An 18,612-nucleotide genomic window follows, 5' to 3' on the forward strand; every position below is an offset into this window, starting at 1 on the left:
CAGTCAAGTAGATGTGTAATGTTGCTGTCTGGTAGGCAGGAATGCACTGCAGGCAGTAGGGGTGCAGTCAGGCCAAAGCAGCACAGCCGGGGGAGCTGTAATCCTGTTAAGAACCCAGCTGTGTCTGACGTCAAACTCATCTAGCCTCTAACTAGAGGTGAGGAGCTCTCATTAGGAGGGAAGGAAAGTAGAAAGGAGTGTAGTCACGCTGTTCAGATGTGACGGCAGGAGAACCTAAGAAAAGAACTTAGCAGATTTTAAGCTCTTAAAGTGTTATTTCTGCCCCACTTCATCTGGGCTACTTTGATAAGGGCATGAGGCTTTGAGGCATTATATTTACAAGAAGTACTTAGCATTAACCAAACATAAAGGAACATTTTCTGATCATAAAAGAAAAAATCCTGACTGATTGCTCTTCCCATCCCTCATAGACTGTGAGCACCTGATCCGCAGAATGTTGGTCCTGGACCCGTCAAAGCGTCTCTCTGTGGCCCAGATTAAGGAACACAAGTGGATGACTCTGGATGTTCCTATACAGAGGCCAGTACTGTACCAACAGCCTCTGTCCTCTGAGGGTGAGGCCGGTGTAGGAGAATACAGTGAACAGGTCCTTCGGTTGATGCACAGCCTCGGTATCGACCAGCACAAGACTATAGAGGTAAGAACAGAACAAGAAGGAAGTTGTTGTTTTTTTTCTTTAAGTTGAATTATAGTGTAAATGTGTGAGGTTTAAAGGTCATGTCTTTAGACTGTGGAGGAGGCGATAATAATGATAGTGGACAATAGATAAGCATAACTCTAACTTTGCAGGTAACAGATATATTTCACTGGGCTGCATGATAAAGCTGAGAGTTTAGCAGTAAACTACTTAAACTGATAAAAGTAGGGGGGAAAAGGGTTCCTCATTGTGATCCAAGGAAAGATTTAATAGTGGGTCCATAATTGGGTATTTTGGGTAATTGCCTATCTCGACTAAATGGTATAATTTCATTGCGATCCTCTCTTCAACCCTTCTCTTGCTAAGAAATTAAATTTATCAATTACTTCATTGGCGTAAAGAACATGCACACTTCTGAACTAATTTTCCACTATTCAGCAGTCACAGTACAGTTGTGTTAAGGTATTCACACACATTCAACATGGGCATAAATGCAAATGCTAATTTTGTGCTTTTAATCATTTCTTTAAACTGTTCTTTTTTTTCCTTGATGGAATGATTGTACAGCATACATCTTAAATGACCTTAAAAACAAGAATTGGGAGCACAAGTTTGAATTTATTCTTGATTTTCTCTAATCCACCCACGGTCAAAAATATTTAGACTCAAATACACAAATACAGCACTAGTAATATGTGGTTAAATGTCCCTTAGCAACTTGCAACTGGACCAGAAGTTTTTGGTAGCCATCAACAAGCTTGTGGCTGGATATTTGACAAATCTTCTTGGCAGAATTAGTAGGGTTCAATTAATTGTTTATTTTCCTGGAACAGACCTGGCTTTAAAGCACAGTCTGCAAATTTTTAATAGAGTTGCGGTCGTGTCTTTGGGAAGTTCCATCCCAGATGATTAATCCATTCCAAAACCAGTTTTTAATGTGTACTGAAGAATTTGGAGGAAGTCCTTCTTCATTATTCCATCTACTTTGTGCAATGTATCAGTACCAATGGCTACAAAACAGCACCAGAGCATGATGCTACCACCACCTTGCTTAACGGTTAGTGCAGTGTTCTTAGGTTTGAAAGCCTCACCTTTACTCCTCAAAACATACCTCTTGTCGGTTTGGCCAGACAGCTCGAGCTTTGTCTCGTCTGACCATAAAACATTCCCCAGAAGGTATTTGGCTTGTCCATGGGGAAAGCTGCAAATTTCAGTTAAAGATGTCAATTTTGTGGCACTTATTAATAAGAATACAATTTTATTTCTGAGATCATCATTGAGTTCTGTGGACTTTCCCATTGCTCAGAGTATTGGTCAGTACAATGAGTCGAATAAATCCATGTTATCACAAAGAGAAAATACCAGATGTAGTCGATTATGATCACTAACTAGAAGTTAATAGAGTTTGTAAAGTGATGATATTTTAGAAACTCAAAGCACTTAAAAAAACAAGAATTAGGTGCACAGGTTTGAATTTATTTAAGTCCTTAAAGATGTGTGCTGTACAATCATTCCATCCTGGAAAACAAACAATTTAAAGATATCATTGAAAAGCCCATGTAAATGTGTATGTAAACTTCTGGCCATGACTCGATGTAAATATTTTACAGCCCTGATTGAAAGAGATTGTTTTTACTCTCGAGGAATCAAGACCACTTTTTGAACTACTAAATCAAGTTGTGATTAAAGTGAAAGTTATCTGAACTGCTGTATATAATGTATGCTGCCTTGTCAGCTTCCATATTCTCTGCATTGTATTTTTATCAACACTCCGCTCTTCAGCTGCTGCAATAACCCAGTTTCATACAGGGATAATTAAAGAATTATCTCACCATATCTTAAGAGCTGTCACATTCAAGTCATCCTCATAACTTCCCATCACAGACACTACCATTTATATTGTCTGTCATCCTCTAGTCTCTGCAGAACAAAAGCTACAACCACTTTGCTGCTATCTATTACCTGCTGGTGGAGCGGCTAAAGGCCCATCGCTGCAGCTTCCCTGTCGAACAGAGGCTCGACGCCCGCCAGCGACGACCCAGCACCATTGCCGAACAGACTGTCGTCAAGGTAACTTCAGGGCATTGAGGCGTTTCTGAATAATGCGTTTAGATTATTTTCCGCGCCTCCCGGATCAAAGCTCTGTTATTCACACCTGCACCCAGGAACAAACAAACGGAAAGACATGGCCCATCCATTTATTTGTCCGTGTCTTCGTGTGCTCTCTTGCAGTCTTTTCTACCCAGCCTTGATCTTAATGCCTTTCCCTTGGTTGCATTATTCATGTTTTTCTTTTCTCTGCCTACGGCCTCTTCTTACCAGCACTGTGCAGTTCCTCTCTCATTTCCATCACCATGTAGGACCTAGCTTTCCTTTCTGGTTGGCGTTGTAAAGGCAAAGATTTACAGCCCCTCGTATTTTGTCGCAGTTACATGTTTAAGAAGGATATTGTTATGAGCTGGTCTTAAATTAAGGGGTTTTGATGTAATTTCTAAGACTCATCTTTATTTTTTCCCTCTCCACAGTCGACCAGTGTTTCCGCCCAGGTGGGTTTGCTCCAGCAGGGCGGTCGTTTGTTGCGTTCTCCTGCTGTGCCTCAAGCATCCTCTGATGCTTTCGCCTTTCCCCAGACTGCATCTCCCCTGGAGCAGACTTTCATGGTGGAGGATGTCAACACACCCAAAGTACGTTCAACACTAGTAAAAACAAGTTGTGTCTTTGTAAATAGGGATGTATTTTTGTTTTGTTGTGCATCTCCTTGTTTGTTCACTGTCCTTGTTTTACAGCTCGCTCACATGAGACGACTTAGTTGCTGAATTTGTAGTTATTACAGTCATTATCAGCTGCTGCAAGTATCATCCCAATAAGCTTGCCATGCTTTGATGAGCATGCCCGCTCGCTGTAAATCAGAAATGTCTCTCTACACCTCAGAGTGTGTGTGCGTGTGTGTGTGTGTGCGTGCGTGTGTGTGTGTGTGTGTGTGTGTGTGTGTACACCAGACTCCTTTGAAGTTTTGAGCATCTGCAGCCTGGCAGTGTTAGGGCTAGGCGATTAAAAGACATTTTATTTTCAGTTACAATCCTGGCTTCCAATGACTTTGGGGGAAAAAATAAATGCAGCACAATACTCATACAGGTATATTTTCCCCCCAGTCTTCTGGCTCATGTTATAAATCCAGATCATCCCTTTTTCTTTAAAGCAGTGTGCTTTGATCCCCTTCCTAAAAGGCCAGACTTGCTCACAGTTTAGTTCAGCTCGAGTCAGCATGATGGAAAGAAAGCCTTCGGTCAACAAAGGTCTATCTGGAGGAAGTTTCCATACCTTTGGAAACGCTATGTTGCTCTCCGGTGACTTCGTGCAGATCTCCCGAGAGCTGCAATTCTCCCCGGGCCTCTTGTTACTCTTGTGAGAAGAGATTCGCAGTCAGAAATCCCCACCTGCCTGTGCCTTACCTTCACCACATCAACCCTGAGTTCTATACCACCTGCACCTTTTTTTTTTTACTAGATTTTTAATAAAATTTAAATGTAATGAAAAGTACAGCTTTCAGCATCATTTTTGAGTAATCATGTCAAATCGCTGTGATTTTAGTGTTAACCGTGGATAACACAGATTCCAATTTTTGCAATTAACGAGCTGCCAGAGTGCAGCTGACAATATCCTCTTATGTAAGTACTCAACCAGCACTCACATCAGACAGGACAGCTGCTTGTCCTGCAAGGCTCCTTGACAGAAATACACACACGCACACACAAACTGCTCTTCCTCTTTCTTTATCGGAGCTAACCAACGGCACTTTCCTACATGCCTGTTGTTAGGAACACCCAGAGCCCTCACCTAACAACAGGCATCCAGGAAGAACAAATACAGATACATGCAGTATCGGTCAAAATTTCTTATCCATCCCACCTGCACGCCTGGCTCCAATAAAGAATGATTTGTGCGTGTGAGACAGTCTGTGGTAACAGAACAGGGCAGAGAGTCAGAGTGCGTGTTATCTGCGTGAATGGAGTGCAGTTATGTAAGCAGTCCTGTGATGATGATGTGACCTAATGCAGAACTGAGTGAACACACATGGACAGGAAGCTTCTGCACTGCTCCAGCGATCTCGCCGCCCAGACTTCCTACCCATCCGCAGACAGCTCATCTCTGTTTTTTTTAAGCTTCTGTCTTTCTTTATCCTTCTCTGTTTCTGGTTCACTCTTTTCTTTTCCTTTTAGCTTCATGTCTCTCCCCTCTTCATCGTAACCTCCACACACACGCACACACTTTTGCCTGTTTCTCAGTCTAGTTTTCCCCTCTTGTCCTCTGTGTGTGAGTGTGTCTGTTGAGCAATAACATTCCTATCCCAGCACACTACAGAAAGCAGATGGAGAACTGGGCAAAGCTGCTCTTACTAGACCAACACCACGCATTCCAGTTATTGCAGCAAATCATGCAGATGATCTATGAGTGTGATTTTTATCCCTCTGTGTATGTGTGCGTGTGTCAGTTTCACTGAATCAAAGCTTGCTTCCTGGCACTGCATTCCTTACCCTCCACCTCTAGGCCAACACATACAGGCCTGTGTGCTGCAACAAACAGTTTTCAGCACAGTGATCGGCTTTCTTATACCCGAGTTTTTATTGCAGCTGAAGGTTTTGTCATGTTTGTGTGTGTCTGTGAACCTTGTGCATATTTAAGAAGCGTGATTTTAACTGATAACTTCAGTTTTTCAGTGGTTTTAAGTCAATAATCCAGAATTTTCTATTTTGCTATCTAGGTTAACGGCTGCCTGCTGGACCCCCTACCTCCCCCCACTGTCCTGCGCAAGTCCTCCACCTCATCGCCTAGCAACATGATGGAGACATCCATTGATGAGGGCATTGAAACAGAGGAGCCCGACACAGAGGATGATCCGCCTCACCTGCTCTCGGCCTATCAGACAGCTCGATTTGGCCAGCGGCGACACACCTTGTCTGAGGTCACCAACCAGCCAGGACCTTCGAACCAGGGTATGATTGGCCTTTGGTAGCAGACACACAGTGTTCAGATGAAACAGTTTATCACGATCTCTGTAATGATGTGGAAAAAATATTTCATCCCTCAGGTAAATTATTCGCTTTAGGCCAAAATCCTTCCATGGGTAGCGTGGACTCGGACATTGGCTACGACATGGGCTCGATGCACAGCGATCTCGGTCTGCTGGAGGATCCTCCCTCGCTGAGTGAAGTCGTTCCGCCCAACAGCTCTCCCCCTGGTGTTACCCCTACGTCTTTCTTGAGTGCCAGGCCTGCCAACCCAGCTATGGCTGCACTGACTTCCCAATATAGGGAGACCCACAACCGTTCCCCAATCAGCTTCAGGGAAGGGCGCCGTGCCTCCGACACCTCCCTTACCCAAGGTCAGAAGCAGTTGGATTTCTCTCTTTTTCTTTGTTTTTTTTTTTAAAACCATTATTTAGTGATCTGTATCCTTTGAGAAGCAGATTCTCTTTTAAACAGTCGTTAGGTAAAGTAGGCAGCCATAACTTTGACTTAACTTGCTTCATAAAAGATTAAATACAGTGTATATTCCTTGTTAAATGCATGCACCCAAACTCAGGTGACCTGAGTATTTATGTAGCCAACCTACCTTAATATTTTATTTAGTTTTCTGCACTTTGCACTTTTAACTGCAGCTTCGTTTGCAGCAGAAAAACAGTCCAGTGCCCCTTTAAGGTGGATTTGACTCCTTCTGCATATTCAGATCCAGTATGTGTTTAAGTGTTTGGCCCATGTTTCCTGATTTTTCCTGGTATACTACCAGAATGGAATAAAAATGAAGCAATCAACATCTGATATAAATGGAGACTGTGAGTTTTAATCCAAAGGTTTTATCAAAAATCTTCTGCTAACCTTTTAAGGAGTCAAAGCCATTTTTTACGTCATTCCATTTTCACAGGCTCTGTAGAAGCTGTGCAAACTAAGACAATTATAAATATAAGGGTTATTTTTTCCTACTTGGACTCAAATATTAGGTCTGGAACATTACCAGCTGAGTTTCCTCCATGTGAAGCTTTGCCAGGTCTTTATTGCAGTTTCCTTCAATAGCTGCTTGTTGTTTTTTTTTGTTGCTTTTTTTCCCTCACTTTCGTCCTCTGTAATTGAAGCAGCTCGGCTGGGTTAAGGTCAGGTGACTGACTCAGACATTTAACAACATCCCTTTTATTTATTTATTTTAGTTTTGCAGCGCTCTCCGATTGCTTTTGCAGTATTCTTTTGGACAGTTTTTCATGTGTGCGATGAAACCCCTGCGGCGTTTGACTGAAACAAAGCAGACAATATAGCTCCTGTTAACCCTTTATTGACCGGCCCTTCAAATTTACCTGTAAAATGGGCCCGCCGGTGGGCCCATGGTCAATTAAGGGTTAAACTGGTACTCTTGCATTCCCATGTTGCAAACACAGCCTCCACCATGTTTTACGGAAGCTGTTGTACGCATTGTAGATTTTATTGATTGACTGATTGCAGGACTGGGCAGGCTTGTTTAATGGTTTTCAAGAAAATCTGATCTAGTCTTTCTTTTTAGCGCCGCCAGTTGTTTCCATGTTGAGGTAAACCCTCTATTTACTTCTTGACTGTAGACTTCCCTAAAAGAATGTGCCAAATTGTTTGTTTGGCCACTCCTTAAGCATCTGCCATTTCTCTCAGAGGCCTGTTTGATTTTACAAAGCCCAGTGATGACAACCTCCTTTACTTTGGAATCCATTGGGAATACAACATTAAAAGCGCTTGCCTAATATTCAGCAGCTCTGACCTGTTTGACTTCATAAGACCTCTGAAGGTTTTACTTTCACTTTACATAACTCTCATCTAGCCTGCTCTTCGACAGGTGCCACAGTCATGAGATTCTCTGTCGTATCTGATTGGTATATACTGCTTTAAGATAAAAGTGCTTCACTGTCTCCCCACCCCCCTTCACACACACTCCCCCCTCCCCTCCCCCCAGTCTCTCTGATGACTACAATGGTGATGATTCACCTTATGAATCAGAGACAGATATTTGAAGGTTTCAGCCCACATATCCCCCCTCCTCCCTCCCTCCCTCCCTCCCATCCTCAGTCATTTTCTCTCTCTTTCTCCCTCTTCACATACTCGTTCCCTGGCTTGCTTTTCTTTCTCTATTCAAAGTTTCAGTCTGCGGCAGGCAGGATTTGTTTCCCCTTCACATCAAAGAGAAGCCAAAATATAAGAGAATGTTAAACAACTATCTACCTCTCAGTTTCTCGCCCCTCCTCCTCCACCCTTCGCTGCTACTTTATTCTGTGCCTGCTGGTTATAAATCACCTGCACTTTAGCCCAATAGAATCTAAAATTAATGTGTGTTTCTTCCCTGGCTCCACGGTGACAGTCTGTACCGCGCGCTCCCACTTGGTTGTGTCAGTTATTTATTTATTTTTCGTAATCCTCTTTGGAGAGTGTTGATGTGGTGGATTCTTTTGCGTCAGACTGCTGACTCTGGTTTTAAATAACTCCCACCATCACAGTGAGTCAGGTCCTATCGTTCGCAGCCACAGCTCGTCACCACTGGATGGGTCTTATCTCAGCTACTTGCCGTTGCGCACACACAAGCGCTCACACGGAGATGCTGTCATATATGTGCATACACAAACGCACAGGAGCCGCAGCTTGTGACGTGCATGCAAGCACAATGTTCGTAAGGGCTATGAAAAGCACTAACCAGTCAACCAGCTTGCTTGCGTCAGTGACTGCTAAGCCTGGCTCTGAGAAAGGCTCGAAACTTTGACTTCCTGTTGTGGAAATAAAATAAAAAAAAGAGTGATTCTATTGATCAAGTGCACAAATCAATGCTGACTCTGTTTTGTGGGGATTCGTCTGTGCTCTCAGGTCTAGTCGCATTTCGGCAGCACCTTCAGAACTTGGCGAGGACCAAAGGCATCCTGGAGCTGAACAAAGTCCAGCTGCTGGTGGAGCAGATGGGCTCTGGGGATGGGGTCACCATGGACCCCTTGGGACCACAGCACCACTTGCACAACCTCCTCGAGGTCAGTCCTGCTGCATAATCACGCACAAACACACACACACACAGTTCCTTCTCTTTCAAAACCTGTTGTCACATTCAGCCTCATCTACTGTCCTGACCCCGTGTCACCAAAAAAAAAACAAAAAAAAAAAAAAACGCACCCAGGCTGTTGTGTAACCCCAGGAGAGGCAGCCAACTGTGGCTTGTTTACTGTCTCCTGTCCCCCTGGGGCCTGGAGCCTGGAGCCTTGGCTAAAAAGAATACAGCCATTGTTGCAGTCGGCCAGACATACCCATAGTAGTGGCTGGAACTGCATTGACACAAAAAGACAGGCACACATTGATACTAAATGATACAAGCACAGTGTAATAATGCAAGGGGAGAAAAAGCAAGCAAAATTAGTCGTACTGGCCGACAAGATTTAGTATTTAGTATTTATTTATTTATTGTCATTGTCAAGAACAATGAAATTGCGTTTGGGGCTTCCATACAACCCAAAAAAAAGAAGAAAATAATAAATACCCCTTAAAACCCAAGTGTACATATTTAACCCAGTGTGACTCCAATGCAATAAGACAATCCTTAGCAATAATGTTCGTAGAAATTCAGACAAAGACCTGAGAAACATGACAAAATACAACAATGCAACCCATTCAATATTATTGATCTAGTAGTTTTCCTTTTGTCCACCTCTCATAATGCAATGAAGCAGCTCTTTGTTGGTTATGATGCTCAGGCCCCATCATCCTTTTAATTTGCTTTCATTTCATTTACCTAATGTGTAATCCCAATGGTGCATGCCATTTAGAGCAAGGCATCTGGCTGATCAGTCACCACACAGGCATTTGGGCAGGAGACAGCAAAGATAATTCACTTAAAGCTTTATTAACCGGCAGCAGAGGGGATCTCGGCCCTTGTCCTAATGCTTCATATTTTTGATTGAAGGGTGAAGCATGCAAGCAGCAGGAAGGCCTAGCGTTATACCAAGGTGGGCCGCAGCCGCCTCTGCTGTCCCGCAGACAGAGTTTGGAGACACATTACCTCACACACAGACTACAGGTACAGTCTCCTACAACCTACTCTCATTATGCCTGTATTTATACCTGATAGACGTTTCTTATTGAGCCAAATGACTGTTTTGCGTAACGTTCAGTGATATAATTTGTAAAGTTAAGATCGTTACCAAGGTATTTATCTCAAACCCAATCATCAGTCCAAATCTCTCTTGTACCCAGAAGGCCAACGTCTTGGCCAACAGTCCTGCTAGCTGCCAGGTTTTCTGTAAGGAGACTCCTCGAAGTTTAGAGCAACAGCTGCAGGAACACAGGTAAATGGCACTGGAAAATGTTTTTCACTGTATGAAATATTATCAGGGATTTTCTTTATTGCTGTTGTGTTAGCGTAGCTGTGGTGGTCTTTCCCTGTTGAGATTTGAAGCAAAAATAATTTTCAATCTAAATTTTTAAACTTCTTTTGTTTTAAAAACAAGGAATCCAAGAATATAGCTTTTTTTTTTGGTTTGTTTGTTTTCCTGGACTTTTTCTGTAGTTGGATAAGGCGGGTTGCACTGTTAGTAAGAAAAGTAGGACTTGTCATACCTTTAAGTAGACACTTTCTACTGCCACACTGATCTCATCCATGCTTCCAACCATTTTTCTTTTGCTATTTTTCATGTATCCGGCTTAGAGACACGGTGTCTTCTGTGCGACATCTACTAAACTCAGATTGCTTGATTGGTTATTCAACTGTCACCAAATACAGCCGATCATTTTGATTTGATTAACAAATCGTGACGCATGAGCAATAATGATTAGATGTTTAACTTGAGATGTTTTATCATTTCATAACAACATATTGGCTCATTCTTAATTTGATGGTTGCAACATTGGTGATATGAGGAAACAAAAGGCTGGAAAAGTATAGTAGTGCTTTAAAAAACAGCTTGAGGAGCATTTTGCAACAATTTCAGCTAAATGTAAGCAGGTCAGTCACATGATTGGGCATAAAAAGAACATTTTAGATAGGTTGAGTAAAGATCAGCATCTAAAACAGCATCTAAAAATTGTGGAACAATTTCAGAATAATGTTTCTCGGTGTAGAAATTTGGAAACTTCATATATCATCATAGAGTACATATTGTCTTCAAAAGACGCACAGAGATCTGGAAAAATCTCTGTGCGCAAGAGATGAGGTTTGGGCCCCAGATGATGGCACTGCATTAAAAACAGGCTTGATTCTGTCATGAAAATCACTGCATAGGCTCAGAATGATTTCCAGAAACCATTGTCCATGAACACAGTTCACCATGCAAACAAATGCATCATACAAAGACGAAGCAATACGTGAGTTTTATTAGCGTTGCATCTCTGATAGTATGCATCAGTTCCTCTGGAATGATCAGCTTGCACATCTGGAAAGGCATCGTCAGTGCTGAAGGTATATACAGGTAACATGTGGCTTCGGTAGTTCAGCCAGATGATGCTAAACTACATTCTGCATCTATTACAACAGCGTCACTTCATAGCAGATTGTCTGGGTGCTGCCTGCAGTCAAGACCTTTCATTGGTTAAAAACCTTTGACACATCAGGAAACAATAAATACAGCAAAGTAGACCAAGGACTGTTGAGCATCTAAAATCCTGTGTCAATCAAGAACAGGACAACATTCCTGCCCCAAACGTCCAGCAGCTGTGTTCCTCAGTTCCCAGATGTTTGCTGACTGTTGCTGAAAGAAGAGTAGATGCTACACAGTGGTAAACATGGCCCTGTCCCAGCTTTGAGACATGTTTCTGCCATCAAATTCAAAATGAACTAATATTTTTCTCTTAAAGTGGTACATTTGATATGTTTTCTATGATCTGCTGTGAATGAAATATGGGTTTATGAGATCTGGAAATCATTGCATTCTGTTTTTTAGATTCTATCCAATGCGCCATCATTTTTGGGGGAATTGGGGTTTTATATTTTGTGCTCTGAAAAATTTTTGTTTCAACTTGTCTTGATTCAAAGTGTTATCTTGCTTGAATTGAGTTACACCTGTTCTCCCGGCAGACTGCATCAGAAGAGGATGTACCTGCAGCAGCAATCACAAGGCATGGGGCTGCAGACCTACTTCAACCAGATGCAGATTGATGAAGGATCCTACCCAACAGGCAGCACTCCGCTGGACCCAGCGGCATCCCAAAGTTCCCCTCAGGGCTCCCCCATGTCAGCCACCCACCAGCCTCAGGCCCAGCAGCAGGGCAGCCCTCAGGCCTCACCTCCATTCAGCCACGCTCATAACCTGAGCCCTGTGATGGAACCAGGCGAGGCCCTGGGTTATGATGCCTACATGACCCATCACCACTACACCCAACATCTGCCTCCAGGATCTCACCTCCACCACCAGTTCCACCACCCTCAGCCTCATGAAGCTGCTACCAGCAGCCTGGGCTTCAGCTACCCTGGAAGCTGCGAGCAGCAGGTCCTGGGGCCCTCCACTGAGGCTCTTCTGCCAGAGCAGTACGAGTTCTCACTGGATCCCGCCTGCCTGCCCCCACCTGCTGGAGGAGAGGTTAATACCGGAGTTATGGGTGGAGTTTTGGCTGCTTCTGGGCAGTCTGACGGCTTGGGCTTACCTGAGCTGCAGGGCTCCCTCTTGGACAGTGAGATGATGGAGACTGTGGACTCGCAGCATGGCTTCGTACTGGTCAACTAAAGCCAGCTGAGGGGCTTTATAGAATGCAGTATTAAGAAATGAGAATCCACACAGCATTGAGAGCAGAGAGAATGGAGATGTAAGTGGAGGCCATAAGCGTAGCAACAAGGGAAGGAAGTGTTAATTTTTGTGCAACTAATACAAACTTCATTTCTTAGTTGTGACGAACCTCGACCTTTCTACCAGAATCCTCCCTTAACCTACCTCCCTTTCTCCCTCGTCTCCTCTGTTCTCGTTCTCATCAGCCCTGTGAGGCAGGAAGAGGCCCGGTATGTGGCACAGCGGGAGTTTCACTGTACTGACTCGGCGAGGTTGCTGTTGTCACGTACGTTGTGTGAGTACTGCGCCGTGCAGCCCAATGGGGGGGGTTGGGATGCCGCACATCCCGGAGGCCGATGGAGCGCAGCGAGTCAACTATGGTTTGGAAGCAAACTCATTTAAGACCCGACTGTGTGGCAACCAAAAGCACAATGGCTGGCAGTGCTTTTTGTATTTAAAACAGGACACCATCAACAACAATAGACTGGTTCTCAAAACACTTTGACTTTTTTTTCTCCTTCTAAGAAACTGGTAGTTTTAGAAAAAAAATATTGTAAAAAAAAAAAAGAAAATAGAAATTGGCCCTCATTTATCACGGTACCATGAAGATGCCCACAGTGTTTTTGGCTTTTTTGCAGTTATAGAAGTTATTTAAACACTAATGTACAAAGCCCAACATGGCTCTCATGCATAGGCTCCAACACTATCATTATACATTAAACCTCTCAGTACCTAAACCGTACCCTAAACCTGCTACATTTTTGCTTTTAACCATGTCTCCAAGCTATTACGTGGGTTGACTAATGAGAATATTAATGTAAGCTATGTGTGATATGCATTTTTTTTTAGCTCATTGTAACTACTGATCCTGATTTTCTTACACTACTGAACTGCTTTTTTATCATTCAATCCAGCTGCACACAGCTGCCAGCTCCAGCTGTTATTGTACTGGGGGAGATGACCATCAGTTTTTGCGACGAAATGGCTACACCTTTGTTTAGCAGTTGAATTGTGGGTCATGCGTGTGCCTGATAAATGAGGGCTGACGTAATTAAAACGTTAGGATCAGGAAGCTGCGATGTGAAACAGTCGATATTACTCTGTCTTGTTTTTTGTTTTTGTGGCAATACTGAAGCAATATTAATCCTTAATATGGAGGGGGATTTGTGAATGAAAATAGCCTCACCAGTACAGCCAGCTCTGATTGGTTCCCGGGGCCCTCCGTGTCGTCAGAAGTGACATCACTTGAGCCGATGATGTAACCAGGAGATAATCTCTCGCTTACTTTCCACAGAAGTGCAGGGACGAACTCGGAAACAGCTGTTTGGATGGTACTGTGCAAAAGTTTTAGGCTTTAAATCGGGTTTGAGCGCCCTCGACCTTTAAAACAGAACTGATTCTCTTTGGTACACTCGCACGCAACCTTCCCAGGTACTTGGCAGGTAGGTTGTTGCGAGCATCTTGGAGAACGCGATGACTTTTTACGTCATACTGATTCAGCGATGGAGATCAGGGCCGCCCTGCTGGCAAAGAAACGAAACAATTGAATTGAAAGTTCCTGAAACCTTTTGCACAGTACTCGGTGTAAATGTGTGCGTGCGTGTGCGTCGGTGTGTTTGCACAATCCAGAATTCATAATTTTCACAGCATTTGTTATCATTGCTGAACTAGACAAACACTGTATTGACAGCTTTATTCAGAATAACACAGTGCAGTAGTAGCTTTTAGATTAATTCTGGTTTACATCCTCAATGCTCCAGTCATGCCACTGTGTTGTTTTTAATCATGGATGATGTTTATAACAATGAAACGACCCCTGAAAGAGCCCCCTGCATTAGATTTTATTAAAGAATGTGTTCTCTCCTACGCTAAGGCTTCTGTTAGCAGAACATCAGTCAGCACACACTGGATCTTGACTGTTGGCTCACCACCACTCTGACTGACAGCAAGCCAGCAACAAGAATGAGAGATTATATATTTGTTTTGTTTTGTTTTTAATTTCTTCACAGCACTCGGACTGTGTTCAATCTACTTGAAAAACACAGACGCATCTTCTCTGACAGATGATTATGATGATTTTTTTTGAAAAATGATCACAATAATAGAGAATAGGACTGTGACCATCTGCTACACTGTCACCTTCAGTGGTCATATGAGTTAGCCTTTAGAAGTGTTTGTAGACGAGGCAGTCCCCCTCGCGTTGTGGACGGCATTGACCCGGAGTGAAGAAGGTGATTTTACAGTTAACAGTTTTCAGTGAAGGGAAAATAATGTGGACCAACTGGGGCTGCAGTGTTGGTTAAGACTGAAAGGAAAATCCATCCTAAAATGCTTTAACACTGTTCCACAGCAGATCGTCTGTAATTAATTAACCAATTAAACAATCTGCTGATTATTTCATTGGCCATCTAGTTGTTTGGTTTTTTGAGTGGCAGTGGAAAAATGCTCATCTTGCTTTAAGTATCACGACCCAGCTCATTGATATTTCTCATCAACTGTCCAAAACTCAAATATTATTGAGGTTTTACCAGATACTGACATTAACCTGTCACTGTGGCAATCATGGTCCAGTGACTAGGCCGTCATTCACTCAGGTTTCAAGACGTTTCAGTTAGTCAGTGAGCGTTACTAAGGAAAAATGCGCATGCCCTGCCCAAAGCTTTGCGATTGCTTTGGCTGCTAGCAGGTTACCACGGTCGCCTGTAGTTTGCATGGTACACGGCAAATTGTCCACAGATGCTCGCCAGCTGCAGGTGCGATGCAGACCAGAAAAGGAGACAGTTGAAACACGATGGCTTTCACTTTGAAGGCAAAATATTCCCCATTTCTTCTTTGCATCTTACATCTTCCCGCTTAAGTAGGCCTCAGCTGGTAGTGGGTATTTGCAGACATGTCGGCATCAGAGACCGCTGCAGTCTGCTAGCAACAAAACCAACCACGTTTTTAATGCAGTTGACTTGATTGATCTAATGCAGGGAATACACTCACGCCCCCCACGCAACCTGTGGTCATAGAACATTTAACATGACAGGCAGCGTTCAAGTAATGAGAGTGACAAACCTCATTTCTTTAACTCACTCTCTGGTTCTCGCAGTAGAATTGTGGTGTATCGTTAAAAACAAGAGAGCACCACTGATGTGGACAAACCTCATTCCCTCCCACATTTTGTTTTAGCCAGTAGAAGCTCCGAAAGACTCTGACACAACACATCTGTCATGAAGTCACCTCTCTCAGGTTGCAACAACCTGTTCTTGCTGCTAGGTAGCTTGGCTTATTAGCCTGTGAGGAGAAATGAGTCACCCAACATCATCCAGCGAACCCAAGATCAGACTGGATTAAAATGGTGTTGGCGTCCTTGGCCACAAAATTTTGAGAACCCTTTACTTGAATAATGCCACCTCTATAGCAAACACTGTAGTAGAGTTCTGACGTCAGTCCCTCAGGATTTAAGAGAGAGCTTAGTAAGTCACCATTTTCCACATTTAACAGTCAAATGAGCAAAGATATCACCTTCAGAAACAATGGCCTCAATAGACCAGAGTGCACTGAAGCTAGAAGACCTGTTGTAAAACAAGTCTTGTGGTTGCATTAACAGTCCCACCCTTGACTTTATAAAACTAGTCCGTGAGCTGGATGTGTTTATGGTGTTATCTGCCCACATTTTATTGACGCAAATAAGCTCACACCCAGTTTGTGGGTCATGCTGAAATTGTCCTTTAGAAAGAATGAAGTCCGCTGAAGTGTGTGAGCTTTGTTTACAATGAAATAATTACTCTGAGGTTTGAAGAGCATTAGATTGTTAATAATGGTGGTGCAAGAGCATTAAAGGGTGGATTTCTCCTTGAAGTGAATATTGCGATAATTGTTTTTCATTTTGTCAACGGCTACAGGATGATCTGTGGAAGTTTGAAATACTGGAGCACTTTGACAGCAAAGGGGAAGAAGAGATGTAGCGAGAGAGGAGAAGGTGGGAAGGGTTCGTTTTTGCTCTGCTTGTTTTTTCCCCTGCAGATTAAAAACGAACCGCAGATCTGTAAGGAGACACCTTTTTCTCCGCTCTCTTCCCCAACAATAATGGAAACAAAATGACAACGGAGAAAAAAAAAAGGCTTTCAAAAAAAGACCTGATGTAGTAACACTTTCTTCAAATGTTGTTTTTAATTCAAGAAAAAGCAACACGTTTGAGTTTATTATGACGTGTTCTGTGTACAGATTAGGGGTGTAATGAATCGTCGGCGCGCGCTCGGTTTGCACCGGATTTTGTGTTAAACGTGAATAGTGTTCAGTGTGCCTTTTACTTTTTCGTATTTTCAGTCTAAATTGATTTTGAAATGGCACCAATACTTCCTGTCGGACCCTTTTTTTGTTGTTTATTTTACGATGATTATTTCTTCCTCTTCTGTATTATTTTCTTCTTCTTTTTTCTGAAAGTAAGTAGAGCCAGGTTTTACAAAGGTACAAAACCAAAGTCGCTCAGAAGTTTCCCTGTACGACCCACCGTGTGGAGTTTTGGAGCTTCTTTGTCAGCTTCTCTACCTTGCTTTTTTTTTTCTTATTGGTCAATCAGTGTATGCCATTTAAAAGTATTATAGCAATATTTCTCTAGTGGAAGACTACAGTCATGAAGATTCTAGTTGATGTGTTTCCAAGTATAATTTCACCTCCTGCTGACAACAAAAAATCTATCAATAGAAATCCAGTTTTATATTTACCTTCATTGATGTTGACCACACATAAGCTAACTTGCTGTTGAGATTAAAAAGGTTTATTGAACAGAAGAGTCTTGTGTTTGTGTGTGAGTGTCTCTTTGCAACAACGCCGTTCATCCTGGTAGTTGGCGAGTTTTCTCCACTTAGTCCAGTTGTCCTATAACTTCACACTGCAGCCGACTGATAGTGCCCCACAGTGGCGCGGCGGAGGCGTGGGTTAATGAATCACGCTCAGCGCTCTGTATAAGCAGTTGAGTCATACCTGAACCTGAAACCGCTTCAACCAGAGCTAATCTTCTCAATGTGGACAATTTAGCAGAAGCCACAAAACCGGTTCAGGTGCAGCATTAAAGTTTATATTCTCCAGTTTGAGACTTGCCAAGTAAAACTTTCTTGATACCAGTGAACACTTTCATTGTTGGCAGGAACGTTGTAAAAGAAACACTCAAAGAATCCTGAACTGATATTAATAGGAGAAATGTGTAACACGCTTTTGAAATACTTGCAGGCATTTTTTGTATTTTTGTGATGATGTGTCCCAAACTTAAAATGATAATCTAGATAAATCTCTAATCCCTAAACTTAACCAAGGAAGGAAAATGGCAGATTCGCCTGGGTAAAAGACCGAAAGTTGAGGCACACAACGATGTGTGCTGCTGGCAAAGTTTCTGGGCTGCCTTCCCTCGTAACAGCCATCCCCCAAGAGTCTCTCCATCTAAAGCGATGCATTATCAGGGACTGTAACATAGTCATTTTAACTGAATTAATCAAAGTTGACAATTGATTATATATGTGAAGGATTTATGTGCTAGTGATGATTGAAATTAAAGGTAATATAACCCACTGGCCACTTTATTAGGTACACCTGTTTGGCTTGACTTTAAAACATGGCCAAGTGAGTCCAAGTATTTCAGAAACTGCTGATCCACTGGGATTTTCCCACATGACCATCTCTAGGGTTTACAGAGAATAGTCTTTATTTGAAAAATGAGCAAACACTGTGGCAACAGTGGGAAGGAAAAACGTCTTTTTAACAGGAAGGAAACTCCAGCAGAACAGGACACGGAGGGGAAACCTGCTGATACCGGTTGAGGTTGAGGGGAAGACGATGGGACAGAAACTGGAAGAGAGCCACAGTTTAATAATAACTAATGATTAAAACCAGAGTGCTCTACAAAGACATTGAGTGGAAAAGTTGATCGAAGAAGAAACAGTGCATTGTGGGAGGACACCAGCAGCCTAGGCCTATTGCCTAGGAACTATCTCGACTAGGAACTATATGCTTTATCAAAAAGGACATTTTTAAGGCTAAGGGGGGAAGAAATATAGTAAGGAAGAAATTGCCAGAAACTGAAAATATAAGACGCCCTCCTGCTCCTCTCTCTAAGCCCCTCCCCCCAGACAGTCACATTCACGTGCAGGTTAAAAATAACACAGGATTCCAGTCCTGCAAGCCCACTACTAAACCAATTTCTTTCTAATATTGTAGAGTCTTTACTTTTCAA

General features: G+C 42.8%; 1 protein-coding gene across 2 annotated transcripts in view; it reads left to right on the forward strand.

The window, feature by feature from the left end:
• Positions 1 to 17,176, forward strand: part of sik2b (salt-inducible kinase 2b) — a 53,122-nt gene extending 35,946 nt beyond the window's left edge. Inside the window, exons 7-15 of one of the 2 annotated variants that reach the window (XM_086261571.1) lie at positions 432 to 658; positions 2,576 to 2,728; positions 3,184 to 3,342; positions 5,421 to 5,652; positions 5,748 to 6,041; positions 8,527 to 8,684; positions 9,608 to 9,721; positions 9,901 to 9,989; positions 11,714 to 17,176. In XM_086261571.1, the coding sequence (XP_086117697.1) occupies positions 432 to 658; positions 2,576 to 2,728; positions 3,184 to 3,342; positions 5,421 to 5,652; positions 5,748 to 6,041; positions 8,527 to 8,684; positions 9,608 to 9,721; positions 9,901 to 9,989; positions 11,714 to 12,359 (2,072 nt within the window). In that variant the 3' untranslated portion in view covers positions 12,360 to 17,176. Of the gene's footprint in view, positions 1 to 431; positions 659 to 2,575; positions 2,729 to 3,183; positions 3,343 to 5,420; positions 5,653 to 5,747; positions 6,042 to 8,526; positions 8,685 to 9,607; positions 9,722 to 9,897; positions 9,990 to 11,713 lie in introns of both variants that reach the window. The other variant, XM_086261570.1, reaches the window with a different exon arrangement.
• The last annotated feature ends 1,436 nt before the right edge of the window (positions 17,177 to 18,612 follow it).

Source organism: Aulonocara sp. 'chitande type north' Nkhata Bay, linkage group LG14 (assembly GCF_057382095.1).
Source record: "Aulonocara sp. 'chitande type north' Nkhata Bay isolate Kocher_YH1m ecotype deep benthic linkage group LG14, A_spYH_male_GT1.1, whole genome shotgun sequence".
In the NCBI taxonomy this organism is placed as follows: Eukaryota; Metazoa; Chordata; class Actinopteri; order Cichliformes; family Cichlidae; genus Aulonocara; species Aulonocara sp. 'chitande type north' Nkhata Bay.